The sequence below is a fragment of the Lampris incognitus genome, chromosome 5 (genome assembly GCF_029633865.1).
Source record: "Lampris incognitus isolate fLamInc1 chromosome 5, fLamInc1.hap2, whole genome shotgun sequence".
In the NCBI taxonomy this organism is placed as follows: Eukaryota; Metazoa; Chordata; class Actinopteri; order Lampriformes; family Lampridae; genus Lampris; species Lampris incognitus.
In genome coordinates, this window is record NC_079215.1 from 14,760,736 (window position 1) to 14,786,918 (window position 26,183).

At 42.7% G+C, this 26,183-nt stretch overlaps 1 protein-coding gene across 3 annotated transcripts in view; it reads left to right on the plus strand.

Moving 5' to 3' along the window:
- gab1 (GRB2-associated binding protein 1) overlaps window positions 1-26,183 on the plus strand; it is a 66,545-nt gene that overhangs the window by 20,621 nt on the left and 19,741 nt on the right. For 2 of the 3 annotated variants that reach the window (XM_056279518.1, XM_056279519.1), the window contains exons 2-3: window positions 24,628-24,756; window positions 24,982-25,147. In XM_056279518.1, the coding sequence (XP_056135493.1) occupies window positions 24,628-24,756; window positions 24,982-25,147 (295 nt within the window). Of the gene's footprint in view, window positions 1-24,627; window positions 24,757-24,981; window positions 25,148-26,183 lie in introns of those variants that run through there. The other variant, XM_056279520.1, reaches the window with a different exon arrangement.

The following is a 26,183-nucleotide window of genomic DNA, read 5'->3' on the forward strand; positions in this document are numbered from 1 at the left end:
AGGTATGTGTTTGCACCACACACAGTCCCCCCCCCCCACCCGGGGCTCGGCTGCAGGCGCAGAGGTATCATGACTGTGACAATGGAGAGTCGGGAGGTATGTACCAGTTTTGAGGTGCTGTTAGAAAACGGAGGTGTGTCTCCAGGCTGGGTGAGCGGCGAGCCCGGACGTGTTCCTAATCTCACCTCACACAACAGGATACCAAACAAACACACGAATGTCAAGACACGAGCGTGTGAAGTTTCCAGCATGTGAAAATACTACTGTTGTTAGTTTTGAACGGATTTGTTTTTTTTTTTTCTGGTTTATGGAAGTGCGTTATTTGGTTTACATGGCGGACCAAAAGACGTTTAGTCGTTGAAAGCGTGGCCCAATTAATGTTTCGCTGAGGAACTGATTACCTGTCTTTCTTTTTTTTCTTCCTTAAGTGCAGCACATGGCTGACGAAATGGGAGCGTGTTCAAGTCCATCTCCTTATCTCGTAATGTGGCATTTCAAGTCATTTCCTGGTGAATGGTCTCTCGTCCGTTACGTCATAGAGCCTCTAATTAGATCAGGTCTAAGTCAACCTCTCACTGACCAGTAAATGTGATTTGGCATAATTTTCATTGGGCTCTTATTGGATTAGAAAGCTGCTGCTCACTGTATGGAACCGGTCAAGGTTGACACATGCACGCGCACGAGACATGTGCACACACACGCATGCATTTGCATGCAGATATTTAAAACATTACCTGTTGCCAGTATTGCACATCAGTATTTTACACATTTTCATGACAATGGCAATTTTAAGATGAAAACTAACTCACGTCCCCCCCCCCCCCCGTTTAGATTGTTTCATTGGAAACTTGGCTTCAGTGGTTTATGATTTGAATATGTTGAATGGGGCTTTATTCATTAATTCAGTTACACGCACACTTACACTTTATTGGAAACACTCACACATACAGATGTTTTCTAAGGGCTTCTTGGTTGACAGATCACGACAATAGTCTAGCCGTAATCCCCTGTAGGAGGCAGTCGGGCAGTTATGAGTCTGTCACTCGGCCCACAACCTGCTGTAGTGTGAAACCCTCTTCGTCTCCACGGCCGTGTAGAATACGGCCTTTTATTTAGACGTTGCAAGTAAAATCTTAACAAAGCTGCATGATAATGACGTGTAATGATTAGATTATGCGCCGTAGCGAGCGGTGGTGGCGAGACGCGGTTGCGTTGAGTGAAACCGACATCTGAGCATGCGCGGGAGTTGATCAAAAGGCATTTTGGGAATGCAATAAATGAAGGGGCTCTTTGGCATGTGGGCACTGGCTGCTCAGGGGTGGGTGATATTTATGGTTTTACTCTACTCTCTTTGGTCGGCCTATTGTAGGTGTACCGCGGTGCAGGGGCCGGCGTGGGCAGTTGTTGCCATGGGGTGTTGGTGTGTTATTTTCAGTCCATTGTGTCTACTTCCTGTGGGTCAGGGGTTATTGGAGCAGGGTGTTGCAGACTTTAACGGAGAGAAGAGGAGGGGAGTCCGTTGGCCAGGCAGGAAAGTGGCCAGACTTATTCGACAACAATCACTGGTCAGCAGCTTGCTTGTCATGCGTCTGTTAACATTTTATCTGTGCAAAGCTGGGACTCTTTAGAACCAGGTAACGAAAGATAAACTGAATTTCAATATTAATCCTGTCCTCTAACTAAGCTGTGTTTTTTTTTTTTTTTTGATTCTGCTACTTTATTTTTTCTTGCGTTGACTGTTTTGAGAAATGTTCTTTTGGCGAGCCTGGTTGGACCGAGCATCCTTTGCTCTTTAAGTCTCCGTCTATGGTCAGCGACGAGTTAAATATGGAAAGGTTGTGTTATTCCTCTGTGTCATCTGTGTGGAAATATTGATTTTGGTGCTATAGTCCCTCTGAAAAACACGACTCTTAACTTGAATACAGGAAGTGGGTGGAATTGGGCCGATTCTTCTTATGTAACACTGACAACACATTCGCGGGTTGTTGATTTGGGCACACTTTTTTTGTCATGAGCACAGGCAACCGCATTTAAGACCTGTTTTAGAGCTTTGTCACATATTCGGATGAGAACATCTGCAGGAATTGCACAATCAACGAGCTCCTTATTAGGCATTTTTGTTTCCTCAGCAGAATTGTAGTGAGAATTAACCAGTATCGAATTGGCCCACGAAAGACTGCTGCATCGTTTACTTATAAAAGGAGTCATATTGAGCTACATCGTGAAGATGTTTATTGCAACTCCAGTGATAATGCAAATGAGAAATAAAGGTACTGTTAATGACCTCAGATGTGGCACAGTCACAATCAGACAACTGTTGTGTTCTTCACAAACAACCAGTGTGGTACACACATTGTTAAAGAATTGGTTTCCTCTTCTGATCGGTTGTTATTAAGGACATTAAGCACTGCTTCAAATGATGCTGCAGCAACAACCATAAGAGTGAGGTGTCTGTGACTATTGCAAGTCGATGGTAGTCTCGTTAAAGGGCCAATCTGGTGTTTTTGTTTTTTGTTTTTATTTTTAGTGAAGCTCCATCTGTGTAGATTTTCAAATAATGCATCAGTTACGTGTGTTCTGTCTGGGCGTCCATACGACAGAGGATATGTTCACTTATGTTCGCCGTACATGTACGACAGACCTAAGTGAATCTATGCGTCCTTTGGGAAGGAATGTAAACTTACTCTCTGCTCGGCAGGCCAAACGCTACACATATTGGTTTTCAATCAGACAGGTCCGGGTTTTCAAATGACCGCCCCGGGTCCAGTCGGAGAAGTCAACCAGATATGTCCAGTATTCTTTATCCAAAACCAGCAATGCAAACGCTTCTCAAATCGAAGCGAACGAGAGTGAAGTGGTGTTTATTTTCACGCATGCAAGAAGCAAATGATAGGTTATTGATTAGCGCACGGATCCCTGTCCGCCAGTCCTCCCGATTACGGATGCAATTAGAAAAAACACAATCACACTGTGAATAACCCACATGTGTACACTGTGGTAGAAATCAGATCCATTATTTCCTCTGTTAATGTGTACTTGTGGTAATATTTGGATTTGATTCGAGTTTTTGGAGTCTTTAGAAGTCCTTAGTAAGTTAAATATCTGTTAATTGTGAGTGTAGAAATTTCAGTGTGTGGATAACACACTAAAAAACGAGCAGCTCCTCCACCCAACCGCCCAACCCGAGCCCCCCTCTCCACATAAACACACATACACCTTCAAAGTAAAAGTACACCCCTCCCCTCATTCTGCATTAGGTCTCATGTGATAAGGACCAGTTGTGCTTGGTTGTGCGCCATGACCAATATGGTCAAAAACACAGCAAATATGCAATTTTGGACTAAAACCAATACACAAGTAACTATGTTTTATTGTATTGGTGCAATATTCGACTAAAGTGGGCCTTTAAATGAGCAGTCTGTTATTTATAATAATCCAAGGGCGTAGGTTTACACTAGGATACATTATTGGGGTTGCCTCATTAGACTAGCAAGACTCAGGCCAACATGTTCCACATTTTTGTGAGAAATGATGGGAAAGGTAATGTTAGCTGTAACTGAACTAGTCTTGAACATTTTTCCCATTCATGGTATTTTTTTTTCGTGCTCTAATGTGGTTTTTATGCACACATTCTGTTTCTATGAATGGCAAAGTTCACTCCCCGTGGAAAAAATCATCAGAAATCATTAGAGGAACCCTAATGGTTTCCAATAGAGAAAGCCATCAAAACCATCAGGTGGTCTAATGGTTGTAATGGTTTCCCTCGGAAATCATTAATCTGATCCTGATGGTTTCCTTTCTCGCATATTCTGATGGTTTCCGGTTAGGCATACCAATACTGATCATTGCATACTATCAAAAACTATTACAATTCTCAATAGAACCATTAAAACCATCAGAAAATGCTGTAATGGTTTTGCCGGGGGGGGGGGGGGTGTTCGGCAGGGCTGATAGTCCTGCATACCAACAGATGTGTGGATCATGTAGCAGATGCTCGATATCGCTGCCATTTAGATGTGCTTCCATTTAGGCATGCCGATGCAGACCTTCGTAAATAAAATCTTCTAACCATTAACTTTATAGTTTTATCAAATTAGAAGTAGTGAACATTTGAGGTCATCAAAAATGTACTCAGGATATATCACTGCCATACTCACCCAGTCCTACACCCTTGAGCTAATTGTTGGTTGGATTGCGGTGAATTTGGAAAGGATTATACATTACATTTGACGAGCTGCAGTCCTCAGGATTGTCAGTTTTGTTGAACTTGATACAGGTAATGGTACTGGTGTTAAATCTGTCCCGAGTCCCAGAGATCCCACTGAGATTAAACTAAGTCACCAGGACTAATGTGCACCTTCGCTACTGTTTAACTGATCATACATTTTTTATGACCTTGGTCTGCTACCTTGTAGCCACAACAGTTTCTCTTTTTCTTCAGTCTCGTTGCTACCTGTCTTATTCTATATCTGGTGGACGTAAAACCCTATGTATGCCCCGATCCTTTTTTCCCGTGAAAGCGCCGCCGGACCGTAACCATAAGAATGAACATCTGCAAAAAGCGTTTGGGATTTGGATGTTCATGGCTAACCTATTATTGTCTGAAAGTGATGCTGACATTTGGTAGACCTTTTGGGTTGTGTAATTACCTGGCCATGATATGAGTTCAAATAATCATAAAATATTTTCAGCCGTTGCGCTGTATAACCCAGATGGATAATCCAAAATGTGATTTTTTTTCTTCTTTCCTACCTCCATTCACTTTTATTGCGTGGCAAAACAGGTCTTAAAGTTACACTTTCAGCACATGAACAAGTGCGAACAAAGTGGGTTCTGCCAGGATATTTAGTAACAAGCGCTATTGCTCATGTTTCGGGAAAATTAAATGTCTTTCTTCGTGTTATTTTACCATGTGGAATGAAACCAGATCCAGTAGGCAGTTTTTTGATGATTCTTGCACATGTAAGAATCAATCTGATTGGTCCAAATCGCCACACCCGCTTCTGAAGCAGCATTCCTGATCGTTTACTGAACCAGGCAGAAGTTGACTGGCTAAGGCGTCCAGGTGGCGTGGCGGTCTATTCCGTTGCCTACCAGCACGGGGATCGCCGGTTCGAATCCCCGTGTTACCTCCGGCTTGGTCAGGTGTCCCTACAGATAAAATTGCCCGTGTCTGCGGGTGGGAAGCCGGATGTGGGTATGTGTCCTGGTCGCTGCACTAGCGCCTCCTTTGGTTGGTTGGGGCACCTGTCCAGGGGGGAGGGGGAACTGGTGGAAATACCGTGATCCTTCCATGCGCTACCCCCCCCCCCCCCCGGCGAAACTTCTCACTGTTAGGTGAAAAGAAGCAGCTGGTGACTCCACATGTATCGGAGGAGACGTGTGGTAGTCTGCAGCCCTCCCTGGATCGGCAGAGGGGGTGTAGCAGCAATCGGGATGGCTCAGAAAAGTGGGGTAATTAGCCGGATACAATTGGGGAAAAAAGGCCCGCCAAAAAAAAAGTTGGCTGGCTAGCACACTATGAGAGATGTTTTACATATTCAGTGAAGCTCCGCAAATGGGAACAAAGAAAATAATAATCTAATAACTGAGCGATAGTAAGTATCAAGAAGGGCGTGTGTTTCTATGTCAGTGTTTAGGTTTGTAGCTTTAAGGCAAATATTTTCTTCATTACCCAAAGCCTTCATTTGGGTCTGATTAGAAACCTTGCATTGATCCATTCCATCCATTATCCAAGCCGCTTATCCCAATCGGGGTTGTGGGATGCTGGAGCCTATCCCAGCAGTCATTGAGGCGGCAGGTGTGGAGACACCCTTGACCGGCTGCCAGTCCATCACAGGGCCTTGCATTGATATTGATGATAAACGTAGCATCAATGGAAATCTTCACCCTTAAAGTATACATATCTGCCTTAAGTTAGCACAATACTGAAGATTTACATACAAACAGGTGTTTTGATATTTTCTGTCACTGGCATATTTAAGACAATTGTTCCCAAATATTTATATCATTATCACTTTCTTTTTGGCCACTTTTACTTTTGGTCAGATTAGCTGCATTGTTTGTGGGTCTTTTTATAAAAATAAAATGAAATTGGAAGGTATGCAAAAAAAGAGAGTAAATGATCGACCTAGTTAAAGTTTTCGCAGCATAGGTAATGATTTCTTCTCGGGTTTATCCAGTTTTAGGATCTTAGAGCACAGAAATTTGTACTGCCTTACTTTTTTTTTTTTGTAGCCTGTATTGGTTTTCCCCTGAACGAAAAACACCCCGACACATTTATTTTTTCCCCCCACTGTGGTGTCTGAAATTGAAGCCTGCCCCCCCCCCCACATCCTTTTTCATATATGGGGCATGCCCCCGTGAAGTGTGGATTTGAAGCAGTGTGAGATCGGGTCCAGGAGATGTGGGTCTAAAGTTAGCCAGCGACAGACCCTCAAACATGACCACGGTGACAAAAGCAGGCAAAACAGGAAATCTTTTAGCCCAGAGTGTGTTGGGAACAGATGACCAGGAAGATAAAAGCGCTAACAAAGTGGAAACTTCCACTAAGGGATGTTTTTTTTTTGTTTTTTTTTTTTTGCCTTGTGTGTGTTTTTTTCTCTCCTTTTTACTTTTTTCTTTTTTTTTTACAAAGACCTCGTTTCCTGGAAAACAAATCGAAGGGGTAGTTGGCGTAGTTTTGATTAAACTGCTAAGTGCCAGTACTGGGTTCTCTGTACTTTTGGAGTGTGTATAATTACTGACGCTTCTGTGCTTCCTCAGTCGTAGATGATGTGAATCTTTGTTAATCTTTAAGCGGGGCTCTGTCGTAGTTAATGCTTCACCTCTGGAGTGCCAGTTAAGCCCCAGCCATACCTGGACGGCTACGATTGGAGTCGGGTGGGGGGGGGGGGGCATTTTTAGCATGTTGGGTTTCCATTGTCGTGGACTGTGGCACGTCAGATCTGGTTGGTGGAGAAGTTATTTATCAGACCTGCTTTCTAAAATTTGGTTAGACCCTCTGGACCGTCATTTACTGCTACCGAGCAGTGTTTTTACTTGCTCGTGCTGTCTGATTTTTTTTTTTTTTTGCTCGTTCGTTTTTACTTCGATGCTGTTCGGATGAATAGTGATGAGAAACCCACTAAGTTTAAACCATGTCCCCACCCCATGAGAAGCAGGCAGCGCTCCACTGATGGCAGTAATGCAGTCGCGCTCTATCCAAACCTTGCTACTGAAACGGTATAAGTGCCAAGGACACAGAACTTCGCTGCAAGGTACCAGGTTCTGCACAGCTAGCCAATGAGAATATCTCTGCTAAACATCCTCCGAGAGTATAACACCTGCTCCCAAGAACCCTGGTAAGAACCAAAGCTTTACTGTGGAAAGTTTTATGTGTTTAAGTTTTATGAAAAAGACAGCTAAACTGATGATATATTTTGCTAATCCTCCTAAGCAGACGTGGGAATTGTGTGCTTTCAGTTCTTCACGAAAATCCATTAATAATGAAACGTGTTGTTTTATGATGGAGGGATGATCGTGGCTGTCGAGTGAGAATACCTGTAGGCCTTTTCAGACTGTTTCGTCAGGATGTCCGTGTGCAGTGATTGCAAATAAAGCAGTATGACTACCAGGGTTTGGGTTACTGTAGGTGGTTGAGGATGGGGGGGGGGTTAGGTGTTGCCTGGGTGGGTGTGAATGTCACAGCTGCACTTTGAAGTGATGGTGCTGCTGTGAAACGGGGTGATCGAAGTAATCTTCCTCAGCATTGCCAAAGTAAATTTTTTTTGTTTTCTGGAACTGTGTCGGTGTGAACGAGTCTCACCTAATCCCAACATTTGCAGATTAGCGGTGATGATTTTTGAGACGTTACATTAAACACAGAACCAGTGAAAAATATACCCCCCACGTTCTATTGGCGAAGGCAAAAAAAGCAATCGCATTTTGTGTGGATACTTGGAGGATGCTTGGAGGTGATGTTAAGGGAGTGATCATGAGACAGGACAGGGTGAGGTAATTAATTTAAATCCATGGATGTGCTGAGTATATGTGAAAGGGGCCTTTCCAGGTAAAACACGAATTGATTTGCCGGGATTTGAAATGATCTGTAGGGGATTCGGGGAGGGAGTTGGCTTGTTTTGATGATAAGGTTTTCGTCACTGGCCATCAGTACAATATAATCATGTTGATGAGGCAGCTGAATAGGTTCTGAACACACATCACTGTACTAGTGAATCAGGAACCCCCCCCCCCCAGAAGATCCACATGTAGACATACCGCAGCAGCAGGACTGCGAAGGGGAAGGTAAGGGGAAAGTCTCCCGGAAGTTTGCTTGTAGTACTGTAAAGGGATAGTTCACATTTTATTGACATTAGGTGGTATGAGTTACTACTGGATCGTGTTTTCGATGCACGGACATTACCCTTGGTCGACGACACCTGTGTTCAGAGATCTGGCTGACAGTACCAGTGAGCAATCAGAAAAATGAACAGCAGATTTTTTTTGAAGCCGTAATAAAACACGAAAGAAAAAAACTGGTAACCATTCACAAACCAATACAATTCCAATGCTCGATTCTCATACCACCAAATATTTCAAAACTACTTTTTGTTGATGAACGCCTGTGCATCACTATGCACTGGAGCCCGTTTCCTTATCAATCAGTCAGTCAATCAGTCAATCATCAATCAATCAATCAATCAATCAATCAATCAGACTTTATTTGTGTAGCACTTTTCATACAAACAAGTGTAACACCAAGTGCTTCACACAATAAAAAAATAAAATCTCCCCCCTCACAAAAAAAGTACAGACACATTTTATAAAAGTACAGACAAATTTAAAACGAGTTAGTAAAATAAATAAAAGTGCCACTAAGCATTGATTAATTAAAAGTAACAACAATTCGAAAATATTGGAGGCAACAAGATCAGCTCAGGACAGAGAGAACTGGTGGAGACTTGTTTGGGAAGCATGTCATCCTGATGGTGCCGGCACCCCTCGCTAACGAGGAAGCCCTGAAGAAGAACAACAATCGGAGCAGAATATATAAAAATAGCAAAATATACAAAACACACTCACTTAAAACTTCGCTGTAGGCTGTTTTAAAAAGTAAGGTTTTTAACCTGCTTTTAAAAGTATTCAGTGTGGGGGCCTCTCTCAGGTCCTCAGGCAGGGCATTCCATCCACTTGAGGCGGAAATACAAAAAGCAGCTTCCCCTGCTTCTAGACCCAGCACGAGGGCTGGTTAAAAGACCACTGCCACTGGACCTGAGAGAGTTCTTGCTGGTTTATAAGGAGTTAACATGTCTTTTATATAGTGTGGTTAAGGCCGTTTAGCACTTTGTATACAGTTAACAGAATTTTAAATTCAAGTCTACTTCTGACGGGGAGTCAATGCAGAGGTCTCACAACAGGCGTAATGTGCTCACACTTTTTAGTTCCGGTGAGAACACGTGTTGCCGCATTTCGAATGAACTGTAGTTGGCGCACACCTGATTTTGGGAGGCCGGTGAATAGTCCATCACAGTAGTCTAGTCTACTTGTTATAAACGCGTGGGTTAATTTCTCACAGTCTGATATTGATAGAAAGCCCCTTAGTTTTGAAATGTTTCTGAGACGGCAGAAGGCTGATCTCGTGAGCTGATTGACGCGACTCTTATCACGCCCGTTCACGTATCACGCCGCCTATCAGCTGTTTTCTAAGAAGCTGTGCTGAGATAAAGATGGCGTTGGCCGCTTTTCTAGAAAGAAAAAAAAAGTGTACTGTTTTCAGAAAACATAGTTTGCCATTTCACAGAAAGTTGAACCGGTTCATCAGGAACACAACGTTTATTGGGAGAGAAATGATGAACTGATTCAACTTTCTGTGATTTTCTTTCCCTCGTTATTGAGCATGCATAAAGACAAGTGTGCTATTTGGCAGAACGTAATGGTGCGGACCTGTACTCACGCCCAGACTATAGTGGCCGTGCCCCTTCTTACTCGCCGTTAATGTTTAAGCAGCATCCGATTCACAGTGCCGTCCTTCCGTACCGGTGGCTCGCTGTGCTCTGTTTGAACACTCATACTCCCGTGAACAAGCCAGAAGAGCGTTAAGTGTATTAAGTGTATGTACTACACAGTTCACACAGGGTGATGATGTTCCTACGCATCCAGGGGGTGAAAGCAGGCACCTGTTGAAGAGCACTGCTGCACCCACACACCAGGTAGGTTTTAGTAACAAGTAGTAATGTTAGCTGGCTTACCTACCTTGGACCCCCCCCCCCCACTGCAGCTGTGGGTGCATCTTCGGCTTCCCTCTTCCTTTCTCTTTCTCTCCGTTGCATGTGGATCTAATAAAGTTCTAAATCTGATTATTCAGCCTCATCCAGTTATCCGTTGGGGTTGGTTGGCTGTGAAAGGTGGATGATTACTGTCTTATTCAGACACGTTCACCAACTCAGCTCAACAACGATGACGTCAGTCAATGCGAATCAAAGTAAATTAGCTGGTGGGTGGCACAATATGCTTTCCTCTGTTTCAAAAAAAAAAAAAAAAAAAAAAAACAACAACAACCGGGCATCCGGGTGGCGTAGCGGTCTATTCCGTTGGCTACCAACACGTGGATCGCCAGTTCGAATCCCTGTATTACCTCCGGCTTGGTCGGGTGTCCCTACAGACACAATTGGCTGTGTCTGCGCGTGGGAAGCTGGATGTGGGTATGTATCCTGGTTGCCGCACTAGCGCGTCCTGTGGTCGGTCGGCACGCCTGTTCGGGGGGGAGGAGGAACTGGGGGGAATAGCGTGATCCTCCCACATGCTACGTCCCCCTGGTGAAACTCCTCACTGTCAGGTGAAAAGAAGCGGCTGGCGACTCCACATGTATGGGAGGAGGCATGTGGTGGTCTACAGCCCTCCCCAGATTGGCAGAGGGGGTGGAGCAGCGACTGGGATGGCTCGGAAGAGTGAGGTAATTGGCCAAGTACAACTGGGGAGAAAAGGGGGGGGGGGCAACCAGCGCTATCTTTTTCTCAGTGCGTTCGCTAAGAAAACAGCCAATAGGCGGCGTGATATGTGAACAGGCTCCAGTGCATAGTAATGCAAAGGTGTTCAACAACAAAAAGTAGTTTCAAGCGGTCCAAGAGGAGAATCGAGCATTGGAACTATGCAAAAGATGTTGTATTGGTTCGAGAATGGTCACCAGTTTTTTCTTGCATGGTTTATTATGGCCTAAAATGTTTTGCTTAGTCAACCCTGTTTGCTGCTATTCACTTTTTATTTTTTATTTATTTTGCTGTCTTGTTGGAACTTGCAGGCAGATCTCTTCCCATGGGAACTGCCAACCAAGATAAAGTCTGTGCATCAATAACACTGTATCATGGTAACTCACATCACCTACTGTCAATAAATCCGAAGTATATCTTCAAGTGTTTTCCATCTTTTCCTGTCAGCAGCAGCCTTACGCATAAACGGAGCTATTTTTACAGCTCGCCTCACCCCAACACACAGACAAATGGAGAAACACATGCGCCATGTCTTTACGTTACCCAGCACATGCCAAATTGCCAGTTTATTTCAAGCGATGTAGGAATGCGCAAGTGTTGGAGGCATGGTATATACCAGCTGGGTAACACGACTGCTCTGCATTTGCGCTGGAGCCAAATGTATATGCCTTCGGTGAGAGAATGCAATACTTGACATTTGCAATCAGTTGCAAGGAGGTCTGATTTCTGAGTTTTGACTCTGAAGAATCCGTAGAGATTCTCATCGTAGTTTCTCTTTTGACCTGTGTGGGCCGACGGAGCCTTTGCATGCGAAGCAAAGATGTGGATGTTTCTGTTAAACAAAGAATTACTCTTATTCTCTCTCGGAGGGCAGAAGGAGAGGTTGACTCTGACATCGGAGCGGGGCTAGCAGGGAAAGGAAGTGAGATAGTGGACGAGTCTCGAATAGGCTGGGAGTCATAATTTTTGACGAGTCTCTTACATGAACACGTAAGGGTTTGAGATGAGCCGCGTATTTCTGTTTGGTGTCACTTCACAATGTGCTTGATGTTTATACTGTAAAAGTTAAGGTATGTCTAAATTTTTTTTGTGTGTGGCCTTTGCGCCCAGTGTTATTCCACATTTACAAAAAAGGATTTTTTTTGACGAATGGCTCTGTTGGGACCATCAGCGGTAGAGAAATGGGTTCCTTGGATTTCGGATAGGCCTAATCCGATGGTTCACCACACATTCACCATTGGTATTCATTTTTCCAAACGACTTTTCACCCTCGGTGCTGGAACGGATACTTATTGGAAAAAGAATTTTAAAGACTAGGCCATTTGTTGTTGTTGTTGTTGTTGTTGAAGACATTATGGGTCCTGATTTTACTTAGTTGCTTTTCCAAGATGTCTGCACAACTTTGTGGTAAGAGCTGATTTGTTAAGACAAAAGCAGTAAAGGCTGAGCACATACCTCTGTCAGTATGCAAAGAGGTGCAGTCTGCAGGGCTCTCACGTGTAGCTCACCTTAATCAGGGCTCCGTGTGCACGTAAGTGCTCTTTGCCAATTACAACACAGCATGCTAAGCAGCTGAACACACAAACACGAGCATGCACATCAACCTGCTTTTTCCTCTAACATGCATTTCATAAGCTACTGAAATATGGTTATTATGAAAGTGCAGCAAGCAGAATGCAGAAGCACAATCTTGCAAAACATCACTATGGTGTTTGATTTAAAATCCTTGCAGGAGCACAGGGAGAGCCCCCCCCCCCCCATGCTCTCCACAAGCACTGCACCTCTCTGGACCCGAGCGGTTCTGCTGTTCTGCTGAACGGGTCTGTATGTATAGTAGCAGAAGAGTGTGTCTGTGATGTCGCATCTCTGACCTCTTTTTATGGAGCGTGAGGCTGGAGAACAGGACCATAAAGACTCCACAGGAAGGAGAGGAAAGCTCTGACCCAGGGAAGAAAGATAGAGCCTTTAGATGAGGCAGGAAGAAGACAGAGTGCAGGTTTTTGTATGGTGCCACAGCTGATTCGTGGCGATGCATAGGCAGAAATAATCAGCAGGTTGATTGAATGCGATTTTAAGCTTTCTGGCTGCCCGGTTAATCAGTTGTCCCATTCTCTCCTGCAGAGAATACAGAAATGTTGAGTGGTGGGCCCTCGCCCGTGAACGTTGGCAGCTAAACCTTTTAGCACAGCTTTTAACATTTGCATGCATAGAAGCAATGCCCGCCCTTGTTTATATGATGTTTCTAAGTTGTGTGGATCTTCAATAGGTAAAGCACTTGGTGTATGCATATATGTGTGGTGGTGGTGGTGGTAGGTGGGGCTCTGTGAAACATTCATGAATCATTCTATTCTGTTGAAAAAAGGTATGTGGGGGTACTAGCCCTATTTTTTTCTTGTAATTTAAACGCGCGCGCGCGCGCACACACACACATACACACACACACACATCTATCCCTCCCCAATAATTTAGCAGTGACAGTTAAGGAGTGTCTGGGACAACCTGATTACATAGAAAAGGAAGTCAGAGGAGGGGGAGAGGTCTAAAACTGTAGACCCTCAAAGACACTGTGACTTAAGATAAAGACAGGAGAAGCAAACAACAACACTGTGCACTCACTTCCAGGATTCTTACAAAATTTACACTTTTGTAGGCACAGAAAGCAAAAAAAGGTAAAAGCGACGCTTAAGGGAATGCTTGCTTGTGGATCTCGGCTGAAAAGGTAGGCTCGATGTTTTTAATTTACCGGTTTTTGTAGTACACAGTCGTGCAGGAGGTTATAAATGAAAAAAATATGCATGTCTTCATTACTGTTTGGTTTTGCGGCGTGCCTGCTTGAGAGTTCGGGGCCCTGAAGGTATTGTGTTAGTAAGAAAGCAGCCAACAAAAGATGAACTACGGGTTCATTTGCAACCGTACACGTGTACGAATTTCGATTTTGGCACAAATTCAAGGGTTGAAAACTATCTTACTAAGGCGGGGATCATCATTTCATTCGTTTTGGTTACTGAATAAGGAGGTGAAGTTTGCCAGTTTTGGGGCTTTCTTTTTTTTTGTGCTATGTTTAGTATGGACTGTAAGTGGTTTCTCCAGGTCCAATTTTAGGTGATGTAGTACAACATTCTTAAATTATATTAGGTTGCTTAAAATGAGAAATTGGATCTAGATGTGGTCTGTGTTGTGTCTTCTGCACTTAATGTGTCTGAGGTATATTGCTTTTTGTTTGTCTTTCTCTTTTTTTGTTTTTTATCATGTGTATGAATCAGTGGGCATGCATTCCCATTATTACCTTTTCTTACCCACCTGTCTCCTAATAACAACCTCCATTTATCCCAGAAATAGTCCTGAGACAGTGACGGTCCTATATGTTGGCCAGTTAGCCGAGCTGTCAGGCGATACTGTGGCAGTTTGAGCAATGGAGATGCAAAACACTAGGATATTGTGTTGAATAATTTAGGGATGAGAAAACACTGCAGGTTAGATGGCAAGAGTTAAGAGTCTGAGCATCCGATCCTTTTTTTAAAGATTATATATTTGCCATTTTTAGCCTTGGTTTGATAGGACAGACGGGAAACAAAGGCGGAAAAGAGCAAGTGACGACACGTGGTAAACGTACCATTTCGGAATCAAACCCATGACCCTGTGTTCAGGCCTGAGCCCACATGGTTGGCGCTTAACCGGTTGAAGTTCTGAAGCACAGTAAAAGGTTTTTGCAACAATTTGTCTTAGGTGCTGCGTCTCTGATCTCAGATGTTGAGGTCAGAAACTAAATGTACAAGAGGCTTATTTTCAACCACAGTCCAAGAGCCAAGACCACAGTCGTGTACATGTGACCTATGGCACTCGGGCTTTTTCTCCAGCCAAAGGTCATGGCCTCTGACTAGCATGATAACGGTCCTACACAAGTCATATGGGTCCTTGGAGCTCAAGGATGTAAAAATAGCCATTGAGCAAGAATCCCAGACATGTCCTGGTAACAAAGACCGATTTATACAAGCTGTTGCACTAAGCATAGAGAAGCTTTTGTGCCTTTCCTCCTTCACACTCGGCAGACCTCGTCACCAAGGCCATGAGCGCCAAAATTTCTGACGCTCTTTACACTGCTCTTAGAAAAGGCATTGTTCAGAGCATTCCAAGGGTCCTGATCACAAACCTTAGAGAGGTGCTGGGTTTTGCAAGGCTATGGATCTTTTAATGGCCTTCATATTGAATGGCATGGTCATCAAGATATTGTGTGGTTTCAGGACATTTGTGTTACTGAATGCAATTGTGCAACCTTTTTAATGTTACTGTGGTATTTATGCAAATTCTTGATGATATCATGCATTTTTCAGTGTTTATTGCAGCATTTTTGCCTTTATTGGAGTGTATTCTTTTAAAAAAAATAGCTAAAACTTATTTAATCAAGATGGAGCATAAATAATGAAGAACTAGGTAAATTCCCGAGGCATGTTTATCTTTCCCCAAATTATTCGGCTTCCTAGTATTATATCTACAAATTGCACAAGAATTAAGTCTTATTGAGAATATTCTAACACGTTCTGCAAAACAAAAACACTATAAGAACATGTTCTATGTAATTCATATTCTATAAAAATTGTCACACATTTGTACATTGGTTACCACTTGGACTGCAGATTGAATTGCATCAGTACTATCGAGCACATAAAGATGGGATGACGTTCACTGCCAATTTGCTGATTCAGGGTGATATTGCAGTCAGGCCAGTCTATTTCCAAAGCTAATGACTTAAGTCGTGCCTATAAAAATACACTGTCTCACCGTGCATGTGAGTAGCAATCAAAGTTTTGGAGCGCCGTTTTTTCTAAATGTTGGTCATAGTTTGGATGTGTTTTCAAGTTTACAAGTATTACAAGTATGTATTACAAGTTTGGATGGATTTTCTTCTTCTTTTTTTAAAAAAAATAAAGCAAAACAAAGTGCACCTGGTGGCCAGACGTCCTTAAATGTAAGTCCAACAACACCTCAAATTTGATAAGACATTTGCTGTAATACCCAATAGTGAGACAGTAGTTTCTGTTGCACGTTTAATTTCCTCCCCAGGCAAGGAGGTCAGTTTGTGTATGAAGCTGGTGCAAGGAGAATTTTATCTTATATCATATCAACTGCCAATTTTCAGTGCCGCTAGAAAAGACTGTCCGACAGTAATCTCGGGTAGAGAAAGGCTGGTACACACTAATTTGCTCACCAATGCCACTAATATCTTGACTTTTCCTTATGTCCTCCTCTTCACTCTTGGCCATCTCTTTTCTTCCTTTTCTTATCTGTCTCTCTGTCTCTCTCTGTCTCTGTCTGCTGTTCCCTAGCCAGGATGAGTCAATGCAGCTGGGGTGCAGGTCATTTACCCGCGGCCCACTCTCACAGGCCAGATGGCTTGGTTAGTTCTACTAAGTGCTAATGATGCACCCAGAGCCAGTGAGCTAAGCTAATGCTAACACGTGTTGAATGAGCTTGTGAACATTTTATTGTGCCACCCACACTAAGCTACATTACCATGAATTATACTCCTTGACAAGTTAACAGGGATAGTTAATAAGGGGAAATGGGTAAAGTTCGGTTACAGTTTTGTTTTGAAATATTGCTATACAAGTGTTGAGACAGTGTTTGAAGAATAGTCCAAATGTATAAAATGTGATGATTCATATATTACTTGGGCTCACAGATCAAAACTAAATTGACTTTTAAGGTATAAAACTAATAGAGCACACCGATGGAGCTCCATGTTATTCTGTGCTAAAGATAGTGGTTATTTAGAATTTTCCCTGATGTGTCCACAAGTTTATGGTACCTTAAAGGTCCCATGAAATAAAAAGAAGCATATTTTCATTCTTGTTTCCTGCTTTATCTGTGCTCAGTTTGCATGTACTTAACACTTTGTTCTATCCATCCATCTATCCATCCATTATCCAAACCACTTATCCTGCTGTCGGGGTTGTGGGGGATGTAGGAGCCTATCCCAGCAGTCATTGGGCGGCAGGCAGGGAGACACCCTGGACAGGCAGCCAGGCCATCACAGGGCTGACACACTTCTTGTCAAAAATATTACTTAGGGGCTTTCAATTTATTTATTTATTGACTCACATGAGTCTGTAACTGCAAGGTGTACATTCTTATAAATACAAACATAGAAAAAATATTTTTTTTTAAAAGCAAATGTTTTTGTGAACTTCTAGAACAAAGTTCCCCATTCTGCTGGAAAGAATGGGGAACTTTGTTCTAGAAGTTCACAAAAACATTTGCTTTTTAAAAAATATATTTTTTCTATGTTTGTATTTATAAGAATGTTTTTCACTAACTAAAAAAAATGCAGTAATTTCTTTAGTTGTGCTACCTTGCACCTGCTTGTGTAAACAAAAAAATGTCCCCTGATTTGGGCATGAGATTGAGAGAAGATGAGTGAGTGATCGTCTACCACCAAATTGAAACTAGCCAATAAACTAGCCAATGTCGATGTCCACATTGTTCTTAAAATGCCTGGCTATTATTAGCGGTTGCCAAATTAAACTCCCTCCCTTCTCAAAATTCCACCTGACAGTTCTGTCCCATTCGAGTATACGTCAAGGTTCTGGAGTTCACAGTGCTCTAAATGCCGTCTCACGGGACCTTTAAATGTACCTTAAACAAAAGTCAGAAGTTACTTCCTGTTGATTATTACTACACATAATCCCACAGCTGAGTGTATACAGAGTTGACTTGGCCTGCATTTAGCTGCCCAGTGGCAGAGCAGCAGATGACAACATTACATACCACCACAATACACTTACTCTAGATCTACACTGGTTGCATTTCATTTGCAGTACATCAACTACACAAACCATCAGAATGCTATATCTCTGTGTCACTTTTAGTTATGTTTTTAGCCATATTCAAAAGTGCAAAGTCAAGGGCCGTACATGGGAACAGAATGTATACTTGCTACATGAATGAGAGAAAAAGGAATTGGAAAATGTGCACCAAATCTATAGACTTTTGAGTTGCATTCTGCAACACACCCTGATGTTTTAGGATAAATGATTGGCTATTCAATCCACCCTTTTTGTGGTGGACACCAACTTAAAATTTTTCCCTCTCTTTACTATCCCATTTTTCTGTAATGATAAAAAAAATCTTTATAATTATTTGCATTTGAAACCCCTCATATTGTGAACAAGCACTGCATTTGTACATATTTGTATAACTTTGTTTCAGGTAGAGAAACTTTTGAGGGAGATCCCTATTTCACAATGGTGTCAATTTACAATAAGAGAAACAATAAAACGAGAGAAAGAAATGCAATAAAACATAGTTGGCTATATATCAGAATAAGAATTACAAAAATGGAAAATAAGTGTTATAAAATAAGAAAATAAATGTTCCTGATTCCTGAAGAGCTGAATGACAAAATGGATTAAAAGAAACCATCACAACCACAACAATTAAAGGTTAAAAACAGTTTTACATGCTTTGCAGTTCCATGCGTACAGAGCGTGGAATAAAAGAAAACATCACAACCAATACAGTTAAAGGTTAAAAAACAGTTTCAAATGCTTTGCAGTTCCGTGTGTACAGGGCGTGGAAGTGGAAGGGAATTTTTCCAGTTTTAGCATTAACTAGAGGAACATAATCCTGTTTTGCCACCGATTACCGAGACTGATAGATTTCCTTATTAAAAGGGATGAGATAAGATGGACGTTTAATCAGTAAAGCTTTGTAAAGGAAAAAAAAACCCAATGGTGGTCATGTCTTACTGATAAGGATGGTCAGCCAGCTTTTACATAAAGGAGCAATCACAAGGCAAAATGCACAGAAAATAGAGTTGAAGCACTGCTATTTAAAAATAAAACACACCGATTGTTATACAAGATCTCTATTTTCATTCATAAAATTGTCACTGTGACGTGCTTTGGATGTCTAGATAAAGAGCTATATGTAATCAATTATTAAAATGGTGATACACTACCCATGCTAACATTGAATTCAGTGTAAATCTGCTAGTGAGTTAGATATGAAACTTAAAACTTAATTGTTTTCACAGTTATTGATAAGCTGAGAGTGAAATGCTCAAGGTATAATGTTGGCAATGAACTCAATGTCTTGTGATTAATACAAGACAATACAATACAAGACACTTTTTTTTGCCCCATTAAACTTGAAGTGCCACATGGGCATGTATTGTGCCAAGATTAACATTAGGCCTTTTTTCATATGAAGTTCAGAGTACACTTAGCTCTCTGAATGACTATACCAAGAATCAACCATGGCGAACAGTTTGTAATCATCTTGTATTTCTGCTTTTTTTTCTTTTTCTTTGGTGACATCATTTATATGCATTCCATGCTACATACCCTGCTTCCCAAAAGTGTTTTTATACACCTTCATTACTGCCAAGTCAAATTCCTGCTGACCTCATCTCCCAAATACAACTCAAAAGCTTGTTGTTAAGTTTTTACAGCATCTACGAGTCAGGATGCCGGTTGATCTGTTAGATCTCTTGTTAGTATTATTCCACCCAATCTGCGATGTTCACCACAACTACCTTCAAACCACAGAACCGGGAACTTGTATTTGGTACTACATTGTGAGGTGGTACTAAATTTGAGTACCTGGTCACAACAGAAAACTGCTTTGCTTATGGAAACACTTTCTGAACCTGTGAGCCTGATGAACCTTGGCACAGAGCAGCACAGGCTAATAATCAAAAAGGGCCTATTGGCTAGAAGATGGGCCAGGGACCCTTTCCCACTTGAAGTTGACTCTACCTTTACTCCACACACAATGTCCAAATTTTTTTTAATAGAAACAACAAACCTCTCCATATTTTGAAGGGAGACTTATCCAGCGGCTTTAATGCCTGTCTAACAGGAATCCAGAAAGCTGCAGGCATGCCTCATTCATAAACCATGAGAGATATGGACAATGAGTTTAAGTACTCAATTTAACTGCGCATTATGACAGCCGATTTGCATTAGCAATTAGTGCACTCAGAAGCTTTTTAGGCTACATTAAGCAATCTGTAGCATGAAGCATAATACGCCCTTTAAGTGCATGGTACTCCAGTAAAAACTGAGTTGGCTGAGTTTGATTTGTGTTGCAGGGAAAGCTCAGAAACCAGAACATATTTTGAGTTACATATTGGTGCACACTTCTGCATGCAGTTCAGACAACTGCAAACTACAGATAACAAAGGTCACCAATTTCATCTTGCTGCTGAAGTCTTGATATAGTTTGATTTATCTTGTAAATCAGCAATGACTTCATACCTCCCTTTTTATTCCCCTGATTAAATCCAACATGTTTCATAATTTGGATTAGCGCCTAGAAATCAAAGCTATTGTGGAACCAGCAAGAACAGCACAGCATTTCTTCCTTGTAGGAAGCAAGCAGCTTCCATTTTCAGGTCTTCTATGCGCATGTTACTAGTAGAGGACTAAAGTTGCCATAACCAGAATGTTGGAATGAAATGGCTAATGAGTTATTGATAGCTCTTGCCTCATTTACAGATGTGTCTGTTTTGGGCAGCACGGTGGCCCAGTGGTTAGCACTGCTGCCTCACAGAAAGAAGATGCTGGGTTCCCACCCCAGGCCGTCCCAGGTCCTTTCTGTGTGGAGTTTGCGTGTTCTCCCCTTGTCTGTGTGGGTTTCTGCCAGGTGCTCCGGTTTCCTCCCACCATCAAAAAGGCATGCATGTTAGGGTTAATATCCTCCTGTCTTTGCCCCTGACTGAGACCTGGTAAAAGAACGGGACTTGGTCCCTGAGTGCTGCACAGCAGCTGCCCACTGCTTCTAGCTACACGGCTAGGATGGGTTACATGCAGAGGATGAACTTCCCCATCGGGATTAATAAACTATTTCTTAATCCTCTTCTTCTTTGGCAGGAGTTTGTGTTTGACAGGTTTGTCAGAGTATACTACCTGTACTATGTCGATGTAAACCCTATAGTTTACAGTGGCACACAGGCACCAGATGCTCTAGAAGGGCTGTTCTGTATTTACTGTAAAATTGTTGACATATGCACAGGTACACGATTGCAGACATGCAAACAGAAACATGAAGAGGTTAAAGCTTGGGCCTTCACCTGTCTTCTTTCTTTTACTCTCTCCAACTTTTGCCATCATACCAAACTGGTTCTCTTCCTTGTTATTACATCTTTACTTTATTCTCCTGCCTTTTCTTCCCCATCTCAGCCATTTTTAGTCTGCGACACTGACATTGTTGGGTCAATAGGCCTCTGATGGCAGTGTGACTCCACTCAGATGGCATCTCCTCTGAAGCTCCCCCTCCCTTTGTCTCTCATCCACTTAGTCAGACCCTCAATGCCCTCACTGTTTGGCCCCTAAGCTACAGGACCTGGTTGGGGGATAAAGGGTGCGTTCCTGTCTCTCACCCTATCAGAAGACACCAGTACACTAGGAGAAATGGGGGAGGGGGAGAAAATGGGGCTGGTAGAGACAGCTGCCATGCCAGGGAGCCCTCCCCATTCTGGTCCCATATCGTCCCAATCCGTCCCATTCCCTAACTCTAGAGCAGGGAAGAGCACACACACAATTTGATTCCTTTAACTTGGCTCCGGGATTGCTGGTTTGTCTTTTTTTGACTTGATCAGGATCTGGTTGGCTTTTATTTTCATGGATTTAGTAGAGAAGGTCACAGGGAAGTTGTGCAGGATATATGTACTGCCATCCAGAAGTGCTGCCCTCTAATCATTTTGGACTAACTTTTGTAAGATCCTATTGGTAAAAGTCATTAATTCTGGTCAACATTTCCAGCAATGGGGTACATAAGACCGAGAGACGAAGAATGGGACTAGACGTTTTGGTCTGTAGTCTATGTGAGGAGCTCTAGCAGGAGGTAGGTAGGTAATGTGGACAGCTGTTGTCATCTCCAAAGAGCCAGCCATCTGGCTGCTGTCATCCAACAGTAGTGCTATTCAGATGTGTGTCTGTAACACAAGGGTCACTGTAATCTGATGTGGCCCAAGTGCTACACTACTCTGACAATAGAAAATACGTGGACATGTGGGAGCCTACTTGGCTCCGGGGACATCCACCCTCAGTGTTGTGTGTACAGGTAGCATTCGATGGGGAAGGGATGTGAGGGATGTGAGATTTGTGCTCAATTGCGTTTGCTGTTTTTGTCTTGGGCATTTGAATTTTGCAGCAATTGTGCATAAGGGGTATTGTGTGAAAGCACACAGATGGGAGTGTGATTGCAATGCACACCCACAGCTTGTCATCCCTAGAAATACTACTGTAACCAGGTAGACTATTAAAAAGCAAAAACAAGGGATGCAGGTTCACTTCAGAATTTATTGCAAATTTGAATTGTCACCCATTGCTTGTAACTTACTCAGTGTCCATCATTTTTAAAAGTGATAAACACTCCATCTCTTTTGTCTCTGCTTTCTGACTGATGCTTCTGTTTAATAGCAGATCTTGTTTGTCTCCGTCTTATCTGTCTAAAATCCTTCAGCTGAGGCTTCAGCCTACTCACTCTGGCCAGGACTTGCTCTAGTGCAACCTAAGCTCTTAGTACCCCTGTTCCCCATGGAGTAACCTGACCTTAGAGTGCTTTGTCATGTACTAGAGAGAGGTTCCCTCTCCACACCCACCTTCTTTGTCTGACCACAACACAGCACTGCCACAACAGCCCACTAATGTCTTCAGATTAGGTTAACAGAACAATGGGTGTAACCAGGTTGAAGGATCAGTGCTTAAAAGAAAGCTTGTTTTGAAGTAATTTTACAGGTTAATTTCCATTACAGGTCACTTTTCTTTCCCTAGCCTGTATGATTTAACGTTGATAATTTGTCTCGGAGAACCGACAGGTTCAAACCCAGTTCAGGCTGTGTTGGGAAACGTTGGTGATTACGTAACGTGGGTCCTTTGATCTTTCACCGTATTATGCACAAGTGGCGGACTGCAATGTGTCCGCATTGCACAGGAATATGCTGATGGCACCAACACTTACTCATGCAGGCTGAAAATGCGCTCAAGCTCTAGTTGTGTACGATATGTGCATGTTGACGTTTGCACATGGGATTTCAGCGTCTCGGTACTTGTGCGCTGTTGAATAGGCAGGGGGTCTCGTAGCTCTGTTTATTTCTTCAGCTTGGTCTGGCCTGTTTGTTGAAAGGTCCGATGCGCCCCGTGCTGTCCCAGTCTGCTGCTTGGCCCACTAACAAAGGGCACCCTGTGGATGTAAAAACAGCTGAGGGCAGGAGAAATTCCACAGCATTGTTAAACCGGTCAAAATCTCACCCCCCAAAAAACAACAACAAAGCTTTAGTTTGCATTCCTTTCGATCTGTTGCCTTGCTCACTGAACTGTCTGATCTCAGTGTCGGTTGTTTTTTCTACCGGGCCCTCCCCCTCATTTCAAAATCTAGTGCTCTGGTTGGAGAACAACCTATCTGATATGGTTCTGATCGCTTCTTCTGATGTGGTGTTCACTTGGTTTCTGCTGCACAGCATTAGTTAGGACTCCTGACAAGTGCGCGTATCCCCAACATGCTGATTTTATCAATGACGAAATAAAAATTGGATTGTATAGGTTACTTGCTTTGGGGTAAAATGCAGTGACGGCAAGACCACCTATTTTCTTCTACCCAGAGCTCATTTTTGATTCCGAAAAACAAAATGTTGAGCTTAACTGCCCTGACTCAGCAAAACCCAGAGTTCATGGCCTCATTGTTTGCATGCAGCAAATGGTGACTACTCAAGCTCTCTATAAACACTTGATATAGGACTACAAACGCCTCACTTTTCAGACTTGTGCAGTAATCTTGAATCCGGAGAAAGTATGGCAGTGGAGCCACATAACTAGGTGTGCTGTGTTTTGTTTTGTTTTTTATTTCCTTAAAAGACAATTTCTATCTCATATGGACTGAGAAATGATATCAACGAGTCATATTCAAGCATTGAGTTTGAATCAATTTAAAGGAGTGTGGTATATAATTGTACATTTTGGACGTAAGGCATCTATAATTTACAAAAACAAATCTATAGCTTTGTTTCCAGTAGGGTCAGATGTTTGCCAAGAGCTTATTAAAAATCAACTTCCCTTTTCAAGAATCAGTAGGTGATTTTAAAGTCTCTAAGAATGCAGTTATGTGTGCTGTAGGCATTTGGCAGTGAACGGCTTCTGAGCTACGCATGTTCTACTTCCTGAAAGTGGCAGAATATATCTCATACAGTACTATATTATTGTTTTATACAGGGCTTAACATTCATCCAACGTTGTTTTATACCCAGAGTTTAAACTCCCATTGGCTGCATTGACCCTTTTCCCAGCAGACAAAAGACAAACACAATTGATGGTGAATGTAAAAAGAAATAATTGCCTGGTTCCTTTTTATAGAGTCTGTTGTTCATCCAAAGTGGGGTGAGAGACCAAGCTATGTGGCCAGTGTTCTGGTTCTCCCAGACAAATATTTTTGGTTGCGGGCCTGTTCCCACTAAATCCCAGTGTGCCGCATTGAAGGCTGAGCAATTTGTGGAGAATATACACAGACACACAGGCAAAGCAAGCACAGACAGTTTAGGCTAAATCAAAGTATTTGGGGGTGGGGGGGGGCTGTAAGTAATTTTGAAACGGTACAGTAAATGTGTAAACACTGGCGATGGATATTGACCTTTGTCCCTTGTTTCTCCGCTGCCCCCCCACAGGCATGGAAGAAGCGGTGGTTTGTTCTCCGAAGTGGTCGTATGACAGGCGACCCAGATGTGTTGGAGTACTACAAGAATGAAAATGCAAAGAAGCCCATTCGTGTGATAGACCTTAACTTGTGTGAGCAGGTAGGTTTTTTTTTTACTTCCACCCACCTGTGATTGGTACAGACCTGCAGTATTTTATTGTTTTTTCCTTGTTCTACATTAAATGTGATTTCCCAAGGTGTTTTGATATATATGCGTTGTTCATAATTGCCTTCAATTTGGGTGGTAACAAGCTCGTGGCAGGAAGAGCACCTTGTTTCCTGTTTGATATTATATAATACCTAGCCCAGCTGATTGCTCCTTCAGGTTGATGCTGGGCTGACTTTCAACAAGAAGGACTTGGAGCACAGCTTCATCTTTGACATCAAGACCATTGACCGTGTGTTCTACTTGGTGGCAGACACTGAGGAGGACATGAACAAGTGGGTGCGCTGCATTTGTGACATCTGTGGCTTCAACCCCACTGATGACGGTAAGGAGGGCATTAGGCGTTGAGCAAACCATTCATCACAGCCAACTCCAATATTTGTTGATATATATCTATATGTGTAACATATACCGCTGGCAGCCATACCAACATGTATCCTGGCTCTGCCAAATAACGGAAGCTAAGCTGCCATGGGCTTGGCTTGTACTTGAATGGGAGACCTCCTGGGAAAACTGAGTTGCTGCTGGAAGTGGTGTTGGTGGGCCAGTAGGGGACAGGCTTCCCCCTGGTCCTAATAAAAACAACAAATATCAAATCCCAATGCCCCAGTGCAGTGACGGGGACACTGTGCTGTAGGAGATGCCGTCCTGACTCACTGTGGTCATTAAAGATCACATGGCACTTAGCGCCAAGAGTAGGGGGCTCCCCGGTGTCCTGGCAAAATTCCCAACCTGGCTCTCTCCATCTGGCCACCTAATCATCCCCCCAATGATTCCTCCCTCTCCACCTCAAGCTGATGTGTGGTGAGCGTTCTGGATGCAAAATGGCTGCCGTGCATCACCCAGGTGGAAGCTACACGTTGATGGTGGCTGAAGTGAATTACTGCCTTCAATGTGAAGTGCTTTTAAGTGTCTAGATATGAATGATAGATATTATTATTATAACTCAACCAATATGACCCCAATGCAGTTATTTTCTAAAAGCTAAAATGCTGAAGAAGAAACCAAACATCCTTTTGATACTCTATTGCTGGTATATTTAAAACAAAATGGGTATTGCATAAATATTCAAACCACAACGCTTTTGTAATTGTTCATTTTGATCTTGGAAAAAAAATTGTGCAGAGCGTTTTACATCTTCACCATAGCAAACAAATGCAGAAGCATAAGGCAGGCAGTGGCGAGATTGAAGAAGAGGCAAAGCTGTTGCAGCAAGCAGATATGACGGATCATACTTGTTGAACTTGACCAATAGATGGTGCAACATCAATCGTTAAAATTTAGGTTAAACCGATTTCTTTCTTGAGGTGGGGAAGGCACATCAGCAGTGGCGTTTCCTGTTGGATGGATGTCTGAGATTT